Below are 19293 nucleotides of genomic sequence, written 5' to 3'. Positions count from 1 at the left end.
GATGACTCTACTATGAGCAATATTAATGTACAAAAAAAACTATGCAAAACATGAAAGCTGAAACACATACAAAAATAACTTAGATTTAAATTACAGAATTCTTCCAATTGCAATGTATCAAATGCATCTGTCAATAAAGAAAGTTGTTTCACTGTTACATGTTACTGCTAGATTTTTCCCTATTTAGACATTTATTATTCCTTCTTGTGGACGGTGGTTAGGAGATTATTTTGTATAGATATTTCATATTTTTTCTTAAACTGAAGACAAGGTACAAAGACTTGCCATCCACATCAAAAAAATCACACTGGTATTGAGTAAATAACTTGGGGGGGGGGGGGGGGCAACTTCTTTCAAAATTATGCTAAAACAAAAACATTCACATTTTTCTGGTTCATTGTTTGGCAAAGGGAGGTTTGTAAATATTTTTATAGGCAAGTGTAATCAGATGTTTCATACGCGCACACATGCATTTAACACTGGTAAGAGATCACACTTAATACATAAAAAAATGTCTGTCAAGACTTGCTTTTGGATTTCCAATATAATCTGAATTCTGCAATCTAGGTAATAAATTACTAACATGTTAGTGTTAAGATTGGGCAAAATTTCCATGCAGTCACCTACAGAAAACTAGTCACCTCCAACAGAACATTAAATGGGTAATGAGATAATATTCAAGTTAATGGACAATTCTGTCATATTTGATACACAAAAATACAAAGCATATATCTATTTTTTGTTTTACAGGAGAAGGATGAGGTTTCCTTTCCTTACCTGTTGTCCGTAGAACAAAAGAACTGGACCCATGGGTTAAGGTTATTGCTTTCTGAAGAAGGCAAAAGATACATAGCTTCTGAGAAGCATGTCAGTAGAAGTTTTAGTAATTCTGTCCTAAAGAAAGTAGAAAGACAATCAATCTATAAATCAGTCGTTTGGAAACAGTAGAACATCAGTTTAAAAACAATCTGGGACATCAATGTATCACATTTGAGTATTAAAATACTACATGCCACGGGTTCCTCCATGAGTGACTCACTTCTACGATAAGCAAAAATGTGTGTACACTGATTTTGCCTATGGGAACAGGTAATAGCAGACTGATTTTTTTACAGAAGTGTGCACTAATTCCAAACTCCTCTACATCCTCAAGCAAAAAAGAGCAGATCCAGCTGCTAAGGCTCCAAGCACTGATCACTGAGAGCTGTATGAAGATTGCTACAGACTGCTGACCTTTCACTCTGGTTCTTCCACAAGCAGCAGCAGAATAATGGGTATTTTAAATGAAGCCAACAGTTCAAGCTTTTTTATAAACAAAACTGAGAAATTATTAAATGTGCATTGCATAAAGTTTGTCACCCCACCCAAAAAATAAAACAATACTAACAACTGTGTGACCAGTAACAACCAGTACGAGAGACTGATATTTAATACATATGCCTAAATGTTTCTGTTACATAAACCAGAGAGTACAGCCACGACATTTTAGCCATTAATTCTAAACTTTCAAAATAATATATATATGTGTGATCAGAGTATCACACCATTAATTCTAAACTTTCAAAAAATATACATGTGATCAGAGTACCATTTTAGGATTTACCACCAGCATCCTGCAGATGACTGAAATGCAGCTGTACACTGGAACCACTTCTTGTTGATATTATGGTTTAACATCAGCCATCTAGGTAAGACTGGGCACCTATTACCTCCTGGTTTTGTTCTTTTCTAATTAAGTTACTTATACCCATCAGGAACCAAAGAGATGTGGAGAAACCAAACTGTCTTGTGAGGTGGTCGTGAAACCAGATGATGACACGGACGGCCTTTCATGTAAAGTAAGCTGTTACATAGCTTTCTTCTCAAATTTTTTTTACTTCTTTAATCAAGGAACCTCCAAGGAAAAATGGCTTCAAAACCCTGAAATGCAACATGGTTGACAACAGCTAACTCGGGAGACATCATACTGTAGGGCTTGATGAAATGACAGATACTGCTCAGTTTGAAGGACACAATGATGCCTACAGTTGTACATTACATGGCTATCTACAACAAAGATATTTACAATTTGGGTAAACGCAGACACATTCCTAGCAAATAAAGCTGATATTCTAAGGCATTGTTCACTGCGTTTCACACCCCAAAAAGTAACAGTAAGAAAACCACTAGCAATCACTGAATGAATCAAGACGCACCTTCCTTCCTTCTTTTCATCAAGGAAACAACATGATGAAGACAAGCAAGGCCATGGTCCCTTGGGCATACACTGTTTGATCCCTGGCTGCAACCCAGCTGACCTGAGTTCAATTAGTAGCTCAGGTGCTGGATGAGCTGGACAGGGAGGGTGGTAGTAAGTGGCTTTTTATCTCACTCATTGTGGGGCAAGCCTTGAGGGTTTCTACTAAGGAAAAAAGTGCTTTCTAGTTGGGGCATGTAAACATTTTCTAGTAGTGAACATGCAGGTTACCATTTCTTCTGACACTATTGAGGGGGGTGTTACTTAGTGCGCATGACATTCAGAGTGGTGATGCACTGATGTCTCATGCTCACACTGCCCCAATTAGGATTTCTTGTCCCCTTCATATCTTAACTCCCTCCCATGGCTGCACATATGATGCCACACTTCCCAACTCTTGCACTGATGTAGGGGTGGTGATCTCACACAATAACAATCTGTGAGGCTAGCTTTCCCAGGAGACATTGGGGGGGGCACACCTCCCAACTCTTGCACTGATGCAGGGGTGGTGATCTCACACAGTAACAATCTGTGAGGCTAGCCTTCCCTGGAGACATTGGGGGGATCACCTGTCACAAGGTTTATCAGCAGATTTGTGCTGGCCCTTCCTGGAAGTGAATGATAGGGATTATGAGATTAGAGTAGATGATCAGCAGAAGGAGGCACATTGGTATAAAAAAAAGAAGACTATGATCTCCAACTTTGTGACTGACATGATAATGAAACTTCAAACCAGATCAGAAGCCTGGAGGACTGCTATCTAGCATGTTCATTAAAAATGCATGTAAAAAAATAAATGTTGCACTGATGTTGAAAACACTCCCTTTTTCTAAAAAAAAGCTAGACGAATGGATGTAAAGTCTTCTGATCAGTAACAGAAACTAAATCTAATTCCTTTAAAAGCTGTTAGCATTCCTCATATCCAGTAGCTGCATTTAAAGCCTTAATTTACCAAACTGAAGTCTCAAGAATGAGACATGATTACAGATCAATCTAGCCTTCTCCTCTGTCCTAGATAAGTACAGGGCTTCCTTCTGTGGATCACCAATGTACCAGGTTGCACTGTAATTACTGGGAAGGGTTCAGGACAGATAAATAAAACCATTGTAGAATAAAACAGCAACTGGGTATGCTACACAGCAAACTGCAGCACTTCTAGTAATAGTACATTCAATAGCTATATGACAGCAGCATTATTCAGGGAAAACAACTTGTAATCAGACATCACCTACAGTCATTAATAAACAAGTAGTTGTTGTTGTGTCTTTCAGCTTATCCCGGTTAGGGGTCGCTAATGTTTGGTAGTGGATTTTTACGTGCCGAGTTACCACCCCTGACGCACAACCTTCAATGAAGGCGCACTCATTCATGCATGCCTCCACAAAGAAGACGCCTTAGCTGAGAATCGAACGGGACAACGTCTTGCTGTGAGGCGACAACGGTACCGCAGCACCACTACTGCGGATTTATAAACAAGTAGTATGAACATTAATTAAAAGGTGAGAACTCAGTTTGTAACCTTATCTTTTTTATCATGGAATTTATTGCAGTAAATTGGGCATAAAAACTGAGATCCAATAATGATCTTAGATTCCTTTTGTCTGTTTCTGGTATAAACAGGTACAGATGGAGTAGAAAGTTTCCATACCTTGCAGTATGGGTACTGAATCAGTAGCTGTTTTCATCATAGCTAAATAGTAAACTATGACTGCAACTTACGGAGAATAAAAAGAGGTACAGTTTTGTAAGTAAATTTACCATAGCAGTAGATGTTTGAATGATCACTACTGCAGTACCCTAAGCTATATGGGTTTTGTCCTGCATAGGACATAACAGATGGCCAACTTCCAAAGCTCTCTGGGCACCTTCCATATGCCCAAACTGCTAACTTGAGCTAAGCTGACAAAGTCAGGTTTGGGCACTTAGCTTTCATGACAACTGAGAGATGAAGTTGAAGCCCTACGAGTAATTAAAAAAAAAATATATATATATATATATATATATATATATATATATATATATATATATATATATATATATATATATATATATGACAAAATATCTAAGACCAAGTCCTTAAAGTGCTATCAAAAGCTAAAAATATTACATTGATGGGTCCTGACACTATCCCTGGATGCATGTTAAATAGCATGAAGCACAATTTAGCCACACCCTTAACACACTGTTTAATCTCAGCTTCCATACAGGCTTTAGAGAAAAGCTACAGTCACTTCCCTGCATAAGGGACGACCATCCACAAACCCAGACAACATCAGACTCACAAGTCTGACAAGTCTTTCTATGGTTTTGCATACGAGGCTGATCATGGAATCAATCAACCAGGACATAGGGAAAGTACAGTTTTGTACCTACCATAAATATAGATGTCCGAGAGGTATGCATCTGCAGTCCTAACATATGGGTTGTCCTACCTCAGGCAGCCCTTCGGTCGGCCGGATTCCAAAGTCTGGGTCTGGCCTCGGCTGATGTCGCACTTCACCCGACGTCATAGCTGCTGTGAATTGGGTATAAAGGCATCAGCCGACGCCATTTTCCTCAGTGTTTCTTGCCCCAGATGCCAGGTGCCCTCTAGGAAGGCTAAATTTGGATAAATGCAAATGGTTCCAAACAGTAGAGAGCAAACAATATAAGCATGTATATACATATATACAAACAAATACACCATAATAGATTCCCCCAGCTAGCTACTAGATGGGCAAATACCCTAGGAGTACCACAGAGGGGAAGGAGGGTGGGTAATCCTGACTGCAGATGCATACCTCTCGGACATCTACATTTATGGTAGGTACAAAACTGTACTATGTCCTTCAAGGATGCATCTGCAGTCCTAACATATGGGTAGAATACCATAGCCAAACTGGGGGTGGAGGCACTAAGATGATTATGGTGTAGATAAGATCCCTTGCAAAACAGCAGTTGCAAAACCTGCTCGGGATCTGGAGTATAAAGGTAGATTATAATGCTTGGCAAATGTATGCACGGAGCTCCAAGTAGCAGCTTCTAAAATGTCTTTGGTAGCCACTCCTCATAGGAAAGCTGCAGTAGTGGCTGTAGCCCTTGAGGAGTGAGGTCTGATGTTTTCTGGAGTTGTCTTTCCATGAAAAGAGTAACAAAATCTAATGCAATTTCCTATCCATTTTGAGATTGTCTGTTTTGAAATTGCTTTTCCTTCCATTCCTGATGCATACGCTACTAGAAGCTGGTCAGTCTTTCTGTTGGTCTTGGTTCTGTCCAGATAATAGCGCAATTGCCTGTGTACATCCAATGTATGTAGTAGTCTTTCCCCCCTGTTCTGTGGGTTGGGGAAAAATGTTGGCAGGTGGATTGCTTGGTTCAATGATACCCTGGAGACCACTTTTGGCATAAAAGTAGGGTTAGTTCTCAAGGACACTATCCTGATGGAAGGTAAGGAAGGGCTGTACTGCCATTAATGCCTGTAATTCAGAAACCCTTCTTGCTGAAGTGATTGCAAGTAGGAAAGCAGTTTTCCAAGATAAGAACTGTAATTCTGCTGATGCTGCTGGTTCGAAAGGGGGAAGTGTTAACTTTTCCAGCACAAAGTTAAGGTCCCATGTAGGCAAAGGTGGCTTCCTTGGAGGCTTTACATTTTTAATTCCTCTCAGAAACTGTCTGAGTAGAGGATGAGAGAAGACTGGAGGATCCGTGTTGTATTCTGCTGAAATTGCTGATGCATGAATCTTAATGGAGGAGTAAGACAGGCCATTGTGGAAAAGTTCTGCTAAGTATTCCAGGATGTTAGCTATGTTTGCTAATGATACATTTTCTCCTTTTGCTGCACTCCAAATGAGGTATCTTTTCCATTTGGCTGAATAAGTCTTCCTTGTGGAGGGTCTGCGAGCCTCCAGGATAATGTCTTTAACCCTCTGAGATAAGTCTGGGTTATTTTGCTTTATGTAATATTCCAAGCAGCTAGCTGCAGTGTTTTCAAGTTTGGATGAAGGATCTTGTAGTTGTTCTGTGTTAGTAGTAAAGGAACTAGAGGTAGAGGCCATGCGTGTGTCCGAGACATACTCCTCAGTAGCGGTACCAATGCTGCCTCGGCCAGTCTGGAGCTATCAGGATGATCCTTGGGTGATCTTCTTTGATCTTCAGTAGCACTTTGTGCATCAAAGGAAGAGGTGGGAATGCGATGCTGTCAGGTTTTCCCAACTGAAGGATAGGAGTCCACCCTCCAAGCCAGTGGATGGTATGTCCTTGTGCAGAATTTCCTCAATTGGTGGTTGTGTGGGGATGCGAACAGGTCTATTTCTGGTAGTCCCCATTTCTTTGTAATGGTTTTGAAGATGTCTGGATGCAGCATCCATTCATGGGCATCCGTGGTAGTTCTGCTTAAGGCGTCTGCTAGTGAATTTTCTTTTCCTGGCACAAATTTGGCCTGGAGTTGAATGTTGTGGTTCAGGGCCACATTCCACAGGTCCATTGCCATCCGGCATAGAGGATATGAGTGTGTGCCTCCTTGTTTGTTGATATACCACATGACTGTGGTGTTGTCCGTCCTTATCAGCAAATGACCTTGTTGAAGAAAAGGTCTGAATGTCAGAAGTGCCTGTTTCACTGCCAGCATCTCTTTTTGATTTATATGTAGGTTCAGCTGGTCTTGTGTCCATAGGCCTTGTATACACTTGACCACCATGTGTGCCCCCCAGCCTAGGTCTGAGGCGTCCGTGGTGATAGTCTGGCTTGGGTGAGGTTTGTGGAAGGGCAGACCTCTGTTCAAATGACAGGCCTGAGCCCACCACAGGAATTCTTGTTTCAGGCATGGGATTATTGGAATCTGGGCTTCTAGACTGTGCTTGTGTTGAGACCATACATTCCTTAGGTACCATTGCAACTTCCTCATATGTAGCCTGGCATGTGGAATCAATATTATGCAGGATGCCATGTATCCCAGGGCTTGCAGGACTTTCCTTGCTGTAAGTTGGTTCTGCGTTGTTAATGCCATGAAATAGAGTGGTAGTTGCTTTTGCTTTTCTGCTGTGAGAAATGCCATTTGATTTGATGTGTCCAGTTCTGCACCCAAGAATGTTATCCTTTGGGATGGTACCAGCCTTGACTTTTTCATGTTGACTGTGTATCCCAGGGCTTGCAGTAGTTGTATAACCTTTTCCAAATCTTTTGTTAATTTTGTCTTGTTGTCCGCTTGTATCAGGCAGTCGTCCAGGTATGGATAAATTTGAATTCCCTGAAGCCTGCAATGAGCAATTACTGATGCCAGGCATTTCGTGAATACTCTGGGCGCAGTAGATAAGCCAAAGGGCAATGCTGAGAATTGATAATTCTCTGATCCTGCAAGAAATCTGAGGTATCTTCTGCAATCTGGTCGTATAGGGACGTGCAGGTATGCCTCCTTGAGATCTAGAGTCACCAGCCAAGACTCCTTGCCCAGCATGGGAAGAAGTTGCTGTAGGGTCAGCATTTTGAATTTTGGAACAATGAGATATGTGTTCAGAGCGGACAGGTCGAGAATAGGTCTCCATTGGTTTTCTTTCCTTGGTACCAGGAAAAGTCTGGAGTAAAATCCTTGCCCTTGTTCCATAGGCGGTACCTTTTCTATAGCTCTCATCCTTAGTAGGTGGTTGATTTGTGCTAGAGCGTTTTTTTTTTTGGTTTGGTGGTAGGTTTGGCATTCCTCTCTTTTTTGGTAGAGTGTGGAAGTGAAACCTGTAGCCTTTGTCTATTGTCTGTAAAATCCATTTGTCTCCTGTAATGTAATGCCAGTTTACGGAAAATAAGGCAAGCTTTCCGCCTAAGGGTGCTTGCAGTTGTTCCCTGGTAGGCGGTATCAGAGTCAAGTCATTGTGTCTGTCCTGTGGAGGTGGTCGTAGCTGAATCTGTGGCAGTACTTCTCTGGTTGTTAGGCTGCCACTGATGTCCCCTGTAGGCACCTCTGGACTGACCTCTGCCTCTTGGGCGCCTATTTCTGCCTCTCTGTGCTCTGGAGGTGTCTGGAAAGGACCAATTCTTCGAAGGCCAATTTCTACTAAACCTCGGAGGCTGTACCTGTAAGAAATCCTTGACTGTTTGGACAGATTTTGCTTTTTCTTCCACCTTCTTTAGCACTTGTTGTGCAGGGGAACCAAACAAACTTTGTTTCTCCATGGGAGCATCTAGAAGCTTTGACTTTACATGGTCTGGTAAGGATTGTTCTTTTAACCAGGCATGCCTGCTAATCACTGTTCCAGTCATAGCTGATCTAAAGGAAGCCTCCAGTGCATCATAGCCACATTTTAAGGAATGATTACTGACCTGCTGAGTGTTATGTACCAAATCCTGAAGGGACTTACAGTCTATAGGTTCAGGAGAGGACAGTTTTTTTATTTATCTGGTCTAACAAAAATTCCTGATACTGAATCATGTGGAATTGACAGTTTAAGGCCCTAGCCAAAAGAGTAGCAGAAGTATAAACTTTTTTACCCCATCTCTCTAATGCTCTAGATTCTCTTTCAGAGGGGAGGGGGTTTTTGGCAGAGGCAGCTGCTACAGCTTTGGGGCCCTGTGAAATGGTTTCAGGATCTGCAATAGGAGCCTTATACAAGTGAAAGTGTGTGTCCGGGACCCTGTAATATCTGTCGGGCTTGGCAGGGGCCGGGGGAAGAGAGTCAGGGGCAGAACAGGCATCATTATAAGCATCATCAACAACTGTAAGTACTGGAGGAATGGCTAAAGGCCTATGCTGTGGTAAATGTAAAAAGGTCCTTAGCCTTTTCCTTGAATCTGAAAAATCCTGGCCCTGCCATTGAAAATGCTCTCTCATAGCATGCAAGGTTTCCCCAAAAGAAAATTCCTCAGGAGGAGAGGCAGAAGGAATGGAGTCTTCTGCATCAGAATCCTCATAAGGAGAATATGGGCCTTCTGGAGGACCTGAGTTTTCTGAATCATCCGAGGAATAGTCTGTAGAAACAGGATCCGGGGCTCTGCTCTAGGCCTCTTCTCTGGAGGGGGTTGAGAGGCCCTGTCTGGGTGAGGTTGGGATCCCCTGATCAAAGAAATGAGATCCTCAGCCAAGCTGAGCATTTGGGAACTGGAGGAAGGCCTGTGTGAGGGGGTTTTAGCAGGCAAGGCCTTAGAAGATTTAGCTGCTTTAGCCCTAGAAAAAGCCTTGATAGACATAGATGCAGGGGGCCTAGCAGCTCCACGTGCAGGAGTAGATATGTCTAAAGAATAGTATCTGATAAATCCTGGGAGCCTGCTACAGCAGGGGCAAGTTCAGTAGCAGATTCAGCCATGCTGTGTGAGGCCTCGGCTATCGGAGGCAAGCTTTCGGCCGAAGGAAGAACCGAGGACTCGGTTTCGGCCGAAACCGAGACACTCGCGGTTGGCTTAACCGTGGTTTCGGCCAAAACCGCGGACCGCGAGTGTCTGTCCTTTTCCTTACGCTTTTTAGCTAATTGTGAAGTCGGAGTCTCCGACGGCATTTTGTAAGCAAAAGCGGGACCAAAAAACTCCTCTGCAAACTCCCACCGATGTCTAAGTGTCCGTCGGTTGAAGGAAGCACAGGCTAGACAAGCTGATACGTCGTGGTCAGGGCCTAAGCAAGGAAGGCAGTAAGAGTGGAAATCCTTATGAGGTATTTGTTTCCCACAAGTTAAACAATTATTAACTTTTTCTGACATCGGCTGAGGCAAGAAAGAGTCCCCAACGGGGTACTTAGCTTTTTAGAAGTCTTCGGTAGTAGAAATCTCTGGATCTGACCGACCGGCACTTGCGAACAGCTTCTGCTTCGGGCACCGCGATGCAAGAAAGACTGAGGAAAATGGCGTCGGCTGATGCCTTTATACCCAATTCACAGCAGCTATGACGTCGGGTGAAGTGCGACATCAGCCGAGGCCAGACCCAGACTTTGGAATCCGGCCGACCGAAGGGCTGCCTGAGGCAGGACAACCCATATGTTAGGACTGCAGATGCATCCTTGAAGGACATCCTAACACTGCACTTGTCTCAGCTTGGATTCATCAAGGGTAGGTCATGCTTACTCAACCTTGCTGAGTTTTTTGAAAACGTCAACAAAGCAATGGATGAAGGCCAAAAGGTACACACTGTAAACCTTGACCGGACGAAAGCTTTTGACAATTTCCCACTCAGGTGTAGTGGGAAGGCTAAACAAGCTGGGAAGAAGCCTCTTCATCAACAGCTGGTCTGCCAACTGACTCACAGATAGGAAGCAGATAATCAAAATAAGGAAAGTTACCTCCACAAATTCACCAGTGGAGTCCCCTAGGGTTCTGTGCTGGGACTTCTACTGTTTGGCATCTACCTTTTTGAAGTAAAAGCCAATACCAAAGGTCTATGGCTGACTAATTTTGCAGATGACTATTAAGTTAAAAGCAGTCACGGAATCCCCAAATGACTTAGCCATCCTGCTGTAAGCTTTATCTCAAATAAATAACAGATATCAAACTCATGACCTGAAATTAAATGTCAAAAAATACATTATTGTATCCTTTGCAAAGTCATCTCCCCCAGGGAACTACCACACTGACAATACCCTCCCAAGAGCTGACCGATGTTCACAATTTTGGAAATTATGTGGACAGTAACCCAACCTTTGACTAACATGTGTCTATTGTTGTAAGAAAGTCCTTCTACAAGTTGTGCAGTATAGATGTCACTGATCCCTTTACCAAGCCTTCATTAGGCCAGTCACTGAATATAAGGGTCTATGTCAATTAAACAAACGCTTGAAATGTCGAACGACATATGGTCGAGACAATATGATCGACATTTCAAGTGTTCGAAAATTGACTTTAACGGCGTCGTACTGTGCAGAATGGGAGAATTTCCCTTTTCTGCACTGAAGTGCGGTCTCGGAGTTGGTATATTTAAGTAGGGGGAATGTGTGGGGTGCAGGGGTGCTTGTCCCCCTGCTCACACAGTTAAGGTAGTTTTTTTTTTTTTTTTTAATATGATATATTCGAACATTCAAATATCGATCATATGGTGTTGGACATTTTGAATGTTCGACTATATAACATAGACCCGAATATAATGCCCTCTCTGGCATGTAATTGTTCAAACATATGCAAAAACTGGAACACCCACAAAAATATTTTACTAAACAGGATATAAAGCTTAAACAACATGCCCTATATGAACCGACTCAAAGTCCTATCACTATGTTATGTATCTCACAGCCTGATAACCTATGTCCATAATACAAGGCATCCTCCGACCATTACTGATGGATTTACTACACATCATGAAGTCAAATGGCATCAGAAATACTTGGTCTAGGGATCTAAACCTCTTCTGTAACAACAACAGAACAGTTTGGAGGAACACATCAATTGTCTCACAGAGGGTACTACTGCTGTGGAACACACTTACCATCCACATAAAACAAAGTTCATCCCTGTCCATTTTAAAACGAAACTTATATCTATGGATGGGACACAGAAAATTTTCCAAAGTACTGCCCCCTGTTTAATAGACAGAGGCAATTCTTAAATGCTTTATACCACGTATGGGGTCCCCACAAATTATCTATGGTATGATCCCAGTTATACTTATTAGGAGTAATATATAATTATTGACCATGGATAGTTAAGGCCCATCTCTAATCAACTAAGATAGTTTATTTCTGTCACAAAAAGGGAAATTAGCCAGGCTTAAAATAGACTGCAAGAGCAACTAGCCTAGTACTTGCCTATGAACCAATGTCCACATACTGGCATAAAAATATACAAAAAATAAGGGGCTGAAGGGGGGAGCATCTACAGATGCAGTGACCATTCAAAATTCTACTGTTATGGTAACTATACTTACACAACTGTACCATGTTTAACATTATGTTCACTGCATTAGCTTAAGCTATATGGGTAAAGCTTAAAAAAACAGGGAAATGGAAGAGGAAGGGTCCAGGAGCCCCTGGAGAATGGTCCAAGCCTGTCCAAGACCTGAAAAGGAACGCAGTTTATAGTGCTTTGTAAAAATATGTAGAGGGGACCAAGTTGTTGCTTTTAGAAAACGTTTATAGAGTCTATCCCTTTCCAAAAAGCCACAGATGAAGCCAAGACCCTGGTAGAATGAGCCTTGACCCTGCTTGGAATTTTATTTTTGTTGTAGGAGTACCAAAAGGTAACAGCCTGAGACAACCACTTAGAAATATTCTGCATGGACACTGTTTATCCCTTATTCTAATCTTCACAAGGAAATAACAACTGATTAAAAGTTATGAAATATTTTGTTCCGTCAAGAAATTAGCGGAGTTGTTTGTGGACATCCATGGTATGAAGAATCCTCTCTCCCTCATTTTTAGGCTCTAGAAAGAAGACTGAAAGATGGATAGATTAGGTTAAGGTAAACTCAGATATGACTTTAGGCATAAAAGAAAGATTATTTCACAAAGAATCTCTCTCTGTGGAAAATGAGATAAGGTTGACCTACTATTAAAGCTTACAACTCAGATACTCTTCTTGCAAACATCAGAGCAATGAGTAAAACAATTATCCATGTTAAGAACCTAAAGTCAGCCAGATGAGCTGGTTCAAACGGAGTTAAGTGTCAGCTTCTGTAACACAAAATTAAGACCCCAAAGAGGAGCCATGGGTTTTCTGGAAGGTTTCGTAAACAGAACCCCTTTCAAAAACATTTTTACATGAGAATGCAGTGAAAGAGGAGGCTCCTTGGGAAGACATGCTGAAATGGGCTACAAATGAACCTTGAAACAGGAGTAATACAGACCACAGGATAGTAACTTGTACCAATAGTGTACAACCAGAAAAACTGTAGAGCTGAATGGATGCTGGTTCTTTTGTTGGCACCAACTAGAAAATATTTTCCATTTGCTAATATATGAATTTCTAGTATCAGGCTTTCTTACCTCCATTAGTACCTGCCACATGTCTTCCGTAAACAACTGTATGAAAGGTATTAAGACCCTATCATCCAGGCAGTGAATTGCAGTTGTTTAAGGTCGGGATGTAGCACACATCCCTGATTTTGTGCGAAGCAATCCAATCTATGAGGAAGGTCATAGTAATAGTCCTGGCCATTTCTAAAAGTAAGAGAAACACTGTTGCCTGGGGCACCACAGTGATCTTTGAGTCCTTCTGAACCTTCAAAAGTATCCTGAAAATCAGTAAAATAAGTGTAAATGCTGGAAAAGTATGCAGGAACATTCAAGTAAAAGAAAAGGAAAAGGCATCTGTCATCCAGGCCTTTTGCATGGAGCTCGGAAATAGAAAGTTGGCAGTTTACTGTTTAGAGCAGAGACAAAAAGGTCTACCTGAAGAAGTTCCCACACATGGATCAAATCAATTCAGTTTTCATTCATGAGGATCTGCCCTGGTCCTGCTCAGCTTGTCTGCTTCACAATTTTGCACACTCAGAATGCAAGATGCCTGCACATGATTGTGCTGTAAAGCTGTATCTCATGCTAACATGGTTGTTACTCTGGATCAGAAGTAAGACCTGGTTCACCTTTGCTTGTTTATGTACATCACTGTATGGTTGTCTGTAACCAATAAGAGTTCCTGGGACCACATATAATTTGGTGAGTTGATAGCATTTATAAGAGCTAACATCTCTTTTATGTTTATGAAGTTTGATGTCTTTTTACCCCAAAGACCCTGTACTTTTATAGCCAATGACATTGCTCCCCAAGCAAAGTTTGAGGCATATGTTTTGACTGACTGCATTACAGCAAAAGGGGAGAATGGCAGAAGTGGATTCTGAGAAATCTGATTTCTCTAACACATGGCTTCCCCTTTTCCAAATCCCGGAAATGGAATTTAAAAAAAATCTAAGAGAGATTTCAGAAACCAATATAGCATTCCCATATAGAGTTTTGCAACAGGTATCATGAGACTAATAAAAGCCTTGAGACCCAAAATCCTGAGGCATTCCCACACAGTGAAGTCTAAATGGAAATCCCCAGAAATACAAGTAGATATAGACCTATTTATCATATGGAAAAAAAGCTCTTTGTACTGAGGTATCCAGAAAGCACCCAAAAAATCCTGTCAGAGGGAGACAGAAAAGACTTTTGAATGTTCTTTTGGAATGCTAACTTGTGTAGGAGATCCCTGACTCAAGACAGAGAGATTCTTGGCAATTTGAAAGAGACCACAAAGATAAGCAAGTTGTCTAAATGTGGGAAAATGTGGATACCATTCATTCTGCAGTGGGATATCATAGGAGTTAGACACATTGTGAACATTCTTGGAGCAGCAGACAGACCAAAGGTTAAGGCAGATGACAGTATGATCAAGACACACAAAACCTTAACAAAGACCAGAAATTTGGATAAACAGGACTGTGATGATATCCAACCTAACTTAACTGATGCAGAAGTGTTAACAGGTTGTGAAGTGAAAGTATTTTGAACTTTGGCACTATCACAAACTGTTTCAGGAATGAAAAACATAAGACTCAGAGCCAAGCCCAATAAATTACTCCTGTCCAGAGTAAATGACACAGGAGAAGACAAATGTTTAGTTTTTTATCTCTTTTTGACATGAAACAGGCCTAGTATTGCCAGCCAACAACCCCCCCCCCCCCGAGATAGGCGCAACATTCTCACTAAGCAGGGGGCACACTGCCACTCCCTTCTCCCAGGACCAACAAGAGTGGTTCTTCCTTGCCATCTAAAGAGACCCTTGCAGCTAAAGACAGCATCTCTAACCCTTAGTCCATGGCGGCTGTATGGAGCACAACAGAGGGATATAAAGAAAAAGATGAGTGGTCTGACGAACCAGCTTTGGCCATAGCACAGTCACCTACCTGTAGCTGAGGCAGAATACCAGCATGCTATGGTGGCAAAGGTTGCTTAACAGACTTTTTTTTTTGCAGATGAAAGTAGTTCCAGATGAGGAACTGATACATTATTCCATTATCAACCTGAAATGGGTGCTGGTTTCCCAAGAAAGCTTTAGTCAGTGAAAAGTACAGTTTTGTACCTACCATAAATGTAGATGTCCGATAGATATGCAACTGCAGTCCTGACATATGGGTTGTCCTGCCTCAGGCAGCCCTTCGGTCGGCCGGATTCCAAAGTCTGGGTCCGGCGTCGGCTGATGTCGCCTCTTCCCCGACGTCAGAGCGGCTGGGGTATAAAAGCATCAGCCGACGCCATCTTCTTCAGTGCTTCTGGACCCAGATGCCAGGTGCCCTCCAAGGAAGGCTAAATTTAGAGAATGGAGAAAAATTCCAGACATGCACAACAGTAATAAACAGATACACCATAACAGATATCCCCAGCTAATTTGAAAAAGGGGGAGTGGACCCAAAAAAGAGGATTACAGAGGGGTAGGAGGGAGGGAAAACCTGACTGCAGTTGCATATCTATCGGACATCTACATTTATGGTAGGTACAAAACTGTACTATGTCCTTCAAGAATGCAACTGCAGTCCTAACATATGGGTTGAATACCATAGGCAAGCTGGGGGTGGTAGGATCTAAGATAAGGATGGTGTAGCTAAAATGCCCTGCAGGACTGCAGAAGCAAAGCCTGCTCGGGATCTGGAATATAAAGGCAGGTTGTAATGTTTGGAAAATGTATGCACGGAGCTCCATGTAGCAGCTTCTAGAATGTCCTTTGTAGCCACCCCTCTTAGAAAGGCTGTGGAGGTGGCTGTAGCTCTGGTGGAGTGTGGCCTGATATTGGCTGGCACACCTTTTCCATGGAAAGAGTAGCAGAATCTGATGCAGTTTCCAATCCATTTTGAAATTGTTTGTTTGGAAATTGCCTTTCCTTGTACTCCAGCAGCGTAAGCTACAAATAGTTGGTCAGACTTTCTGTTGGCCTTTGTTCTGTCCAAGTAGTAGCGCAATTGTCTGTGTATGTCCAAAGTGTGCAGAAGCTTTTCTCCTTTATTTTGAGGATTGGGAAAGAAAGTAGGCAGGTGAATTGCTTGATTTAGAGAAACCCTGGATATCACTTTTGGCATGAATGAAGGATTGGTTCTTAAAGAGACTCTGTCCTGATAGAAAATGAGAAATGGAGGTACTGCCATGAGGGCCTGTATCTCCGAGACTCTTCTTGCTGAAGTAATTGCCAACAGGAAAACTGTTTTCCAGGAGAGAAATTGCAATTCTGAAGATGCTGCTGGCTCAAAAGGAGGAAGAGTTATTTTTTCCAAGACGAAGTTGAGGTCCCATGCAGGCACTGGTGGTTTTCTTGGAGGTTTGATATTCTTTATCCCTCTTAGAAACTGTCTTAGCAAAGGATGTGAAAACACAGGTGGATCACAGTTGTATTTTGCTGAAATTGCTGAAGCATGTATTTTTATGGAAGAATATGAAAGGCCATTGTGAAGCATTTCTGCCAAGTGTTCTAGTATCTGTGGGATGCTCATTACTGATGCATCCTGACCCTTGTTGGCATTCCAGATGTTGAATTTCTTCCATTTGGCTGAATAAGTTTTTCTGGTGGAAGGTCTGCGTGCTTCCAGTAAGATCTCTTGAACTTTTTTGGAGAGAAAGATATGGGGAGAAATCATGGAACTCTCCAAGCTGTCAGTTGCAATGTTTGCAGGTTGGGATGAACAGTCCTGTAATTGTGCTGAGTTATAAGCAGAGGCCATTGAGGCAGGGGCCACGGCTTGGTACGAGTTATGCTCCTTAGTAATGGATACCAGTGCTGTCTTGGCCAGTCTGGAGCTGTCAAAATGCCTTTCGGTTGTTCTGCTTTGATCTTCAGCAACACCTTGGTCATTAATGGAAGAGGTGGGAATGCATAGATTGTTAGAGAATTCCAGCTGAAGGAGAGAGCATCCATTCTCCAGGCTTGAGGATGGTGTGTCCTTGAGCAGAACTTCTTCAGATGATGATTGAGGTGTGAGGCAAAGAGATCTATGTCCGGCCTTCCCCATGCATGGGTTATTTGTGAAAAAATGTCTGGATGCAACATCCATTCGTGCGGGTCCATAATGTTTCTGCTTAGACTGTCCGCCAGAACATTGTCCTTGCCTGGAACAAACTGGGATTGCAACTGTATGTTCAATTTCAGGGACTTTTCCCAAAGAGTCATTGTTTGTCTGCAGAGGGGGTAAGAATGGGTGCCTCCCTGTTTGTTTATGTACCACATAACAGTGGTGTTGTCTGTCTTTATTAGCAGATGACCTTGCTGAAGAAACTTTCCGAAGGCCTCAATTGCATGAATCATTGCCAACATCTCTTTTTGATTGATGTGCAGATGCAATTCCCGGGGTGCCCATTGCCCTTGAATGCATCTGCCCTCCATGTGCGCCCCCCCATCCATGATCTGAGGCGTCTGTTGTAATGGTTTGGCTTGCTTGAGGTTTGTTGAAAGACATGCCTTTGTTTAGCTGGCTTGCTTGTGCCCACCACAAAAATTCCTTTTGTAGACATGGAATGAGTGAAATAATTGCTTCTAAGTTGTGGCTGTGTTGAGACCATAAACTTTTTAGGTACCATTGTAGTTCTCATGTATAGTCTTGCCAGTGGAATCAGAAGAATGCAAGATGCCATGAAACCCAGGGCCTGCAGGATTTTCCTTGCAGTCATCTGGGTGTGCTTTGCTAGCCTTTTGAAGTAATCTGGTAATTGTTCTTGTTTTTCTTCTGTGAGGAGAGCCATTTGTGAGTTTGTGTCCAGTTTGGCTCCTAGAAAAATTATTTGTTGGGATGGCAGTAGTCTTGATTTTTGAATGTTGACTGTGTATCCCAAAACCTGTAGTAAGTGAATGACATAGTCCAAGTTTCTTATCAAGGCTTGCCTGCTGTCCACTTGTATAAGGCAGTCGTCCAGGTAAGGGTATATTTGTATCCCCTGGAGTCTGCAATGTGCAATTACTGATGCCAGGCATTTCATGAATACTCTGGGTGCAGAAGATAAGCCAAAAGGCAATGCTGAGAATTGATAGTGCTCTGACCCTGCAAGAAATCTGAGGTATCTTCTGCAGCTGTGTCTGATTGGGACATGCAGGTATGCCTCCTTGAGGTCCAGAGTAACCAGCCAAGACCCCTTGCCCAGCATGGGAAGAAGTTGCTGTAACGTCAACATTTTGAATTTTGGCACAATGAGAAAAGTGTTTAGAGCGGACAAGTCCAGTATAAGTCTCCATTGCTTTTCTTTTCTTGGAACAAGGAACAGTCTTGAGTAGAATCCCTGGCCTTGTTCCTGAGGAACCTTTTCTATTGCTTTGATTTGTAGCAGCTTTGAAACTTGTCTGAGTGCCTCTGCCCTTTGATTTTGTGGCAGGTTTGGCATGCCTTGTCTTGTTGGTAAGGTATGGAAGTGGAACCTGTAACCTTTGTCTATTATGTCCAAAATCCATTTGTCCTTTGTAAGAACGTGCCAATTTTTTGAAAATAAAGATAATTTTCCGCCTAAAGGTCGGCGGTGTCAAAGTCAAGTCATTGTGATTGTCCCTGTGGAGCAGTAGAAGCCCCTGCGTCACTTCTCTGATTAGTTGGTTGCCACTGGCGGCCCCTGTAGGAGCCTCGGTATTGCCCTCTACCTCGAGCACGCCTATTTTTTTCCCCTTTGGAACTTGTCTGTGTCTGGAAAGGACCGATTCTTCGAAGGCCAATTCCTGCTGAACCTGGAGGAAATCTTTGACTGTTTGTACTGATTTAGCCTTTTCCTCAATTGATTTCAACACACCCTGTGCATTGTCACCAAATAGCTTGTGTTTTTCCAGAGGTGCATCTAGAAGCTTTACTTTAACATGATCTGGCAATGTCTGTTCTTTCAACCAAGCATGTCTACGTATGACGGCCCCTGTCATAGCTGCCCTACATGAAGCTTCCAATGCATCATAACCACACTGAAGAAAATGATTGCTAACCTGCTGAGTATTATGAACCAAATCCTGTAAGGCCTTTCTATCTAAAGGCTCAGGAGAGGCTAATTTTTTCTGGAAATCATCCAGTAAGAAATCCTGATACTGAAACATATGAAAAAGACAGTTAAGTGCCCTCATGGCAAGGGTGGTTGAGGTATAAACTTTTTTACCCCACATCTCCAGGGACCTAGATTCCCTGTTTGAGGGCAAAGGATTTTTGGCCGTGGAAGTGGCCACTCCTTTGGGCCCCTGAGAAATAGTTTCTAG

General features: G+C 42.4%; 1 protein-coding gene across 1 annotated transcript in view; it reads right to left on the bottom strand.

Annotated features, from left to right (window-relative positions):
• The window catches only part of HID1 (HID1 domain containing), a 1473500-nt gene that overhangs the window by 726763 nt on the left and 727444 nt on the right, over positions 1 to 19293 (bottom strand). Inside the window, exon 6 of the mRNA XM_044090525.1 lies at positions 778 to 894. Coding sequence (XP_043946460.1) covers positions 778 to 894 — 117 coding nt within the window. The remainder of the gene's footprint in view (positions 1 to 777; positions 895 to 19293) is intronic.

This window comes from Protopterus annectens, chromosome 12.part0 (genome assembly GCF_019279795.1).
Source record: "Protopterus annectens isolate FY-2018-M chromosome 12.part0, PAN1.0, whole genome shotgun sequence".
Classification (NCBI taxonomy): domain Eukaryota; kingdom Metazoa; phylum Chordata; order Ceratodontiformes; family Protopteridae; genus Protopterus; species Protopterus annectens.
Note: the sequence above shows the minus strand (reverse complement) of the source record. Positions and strands in the feature narration are given on the sequence as shown.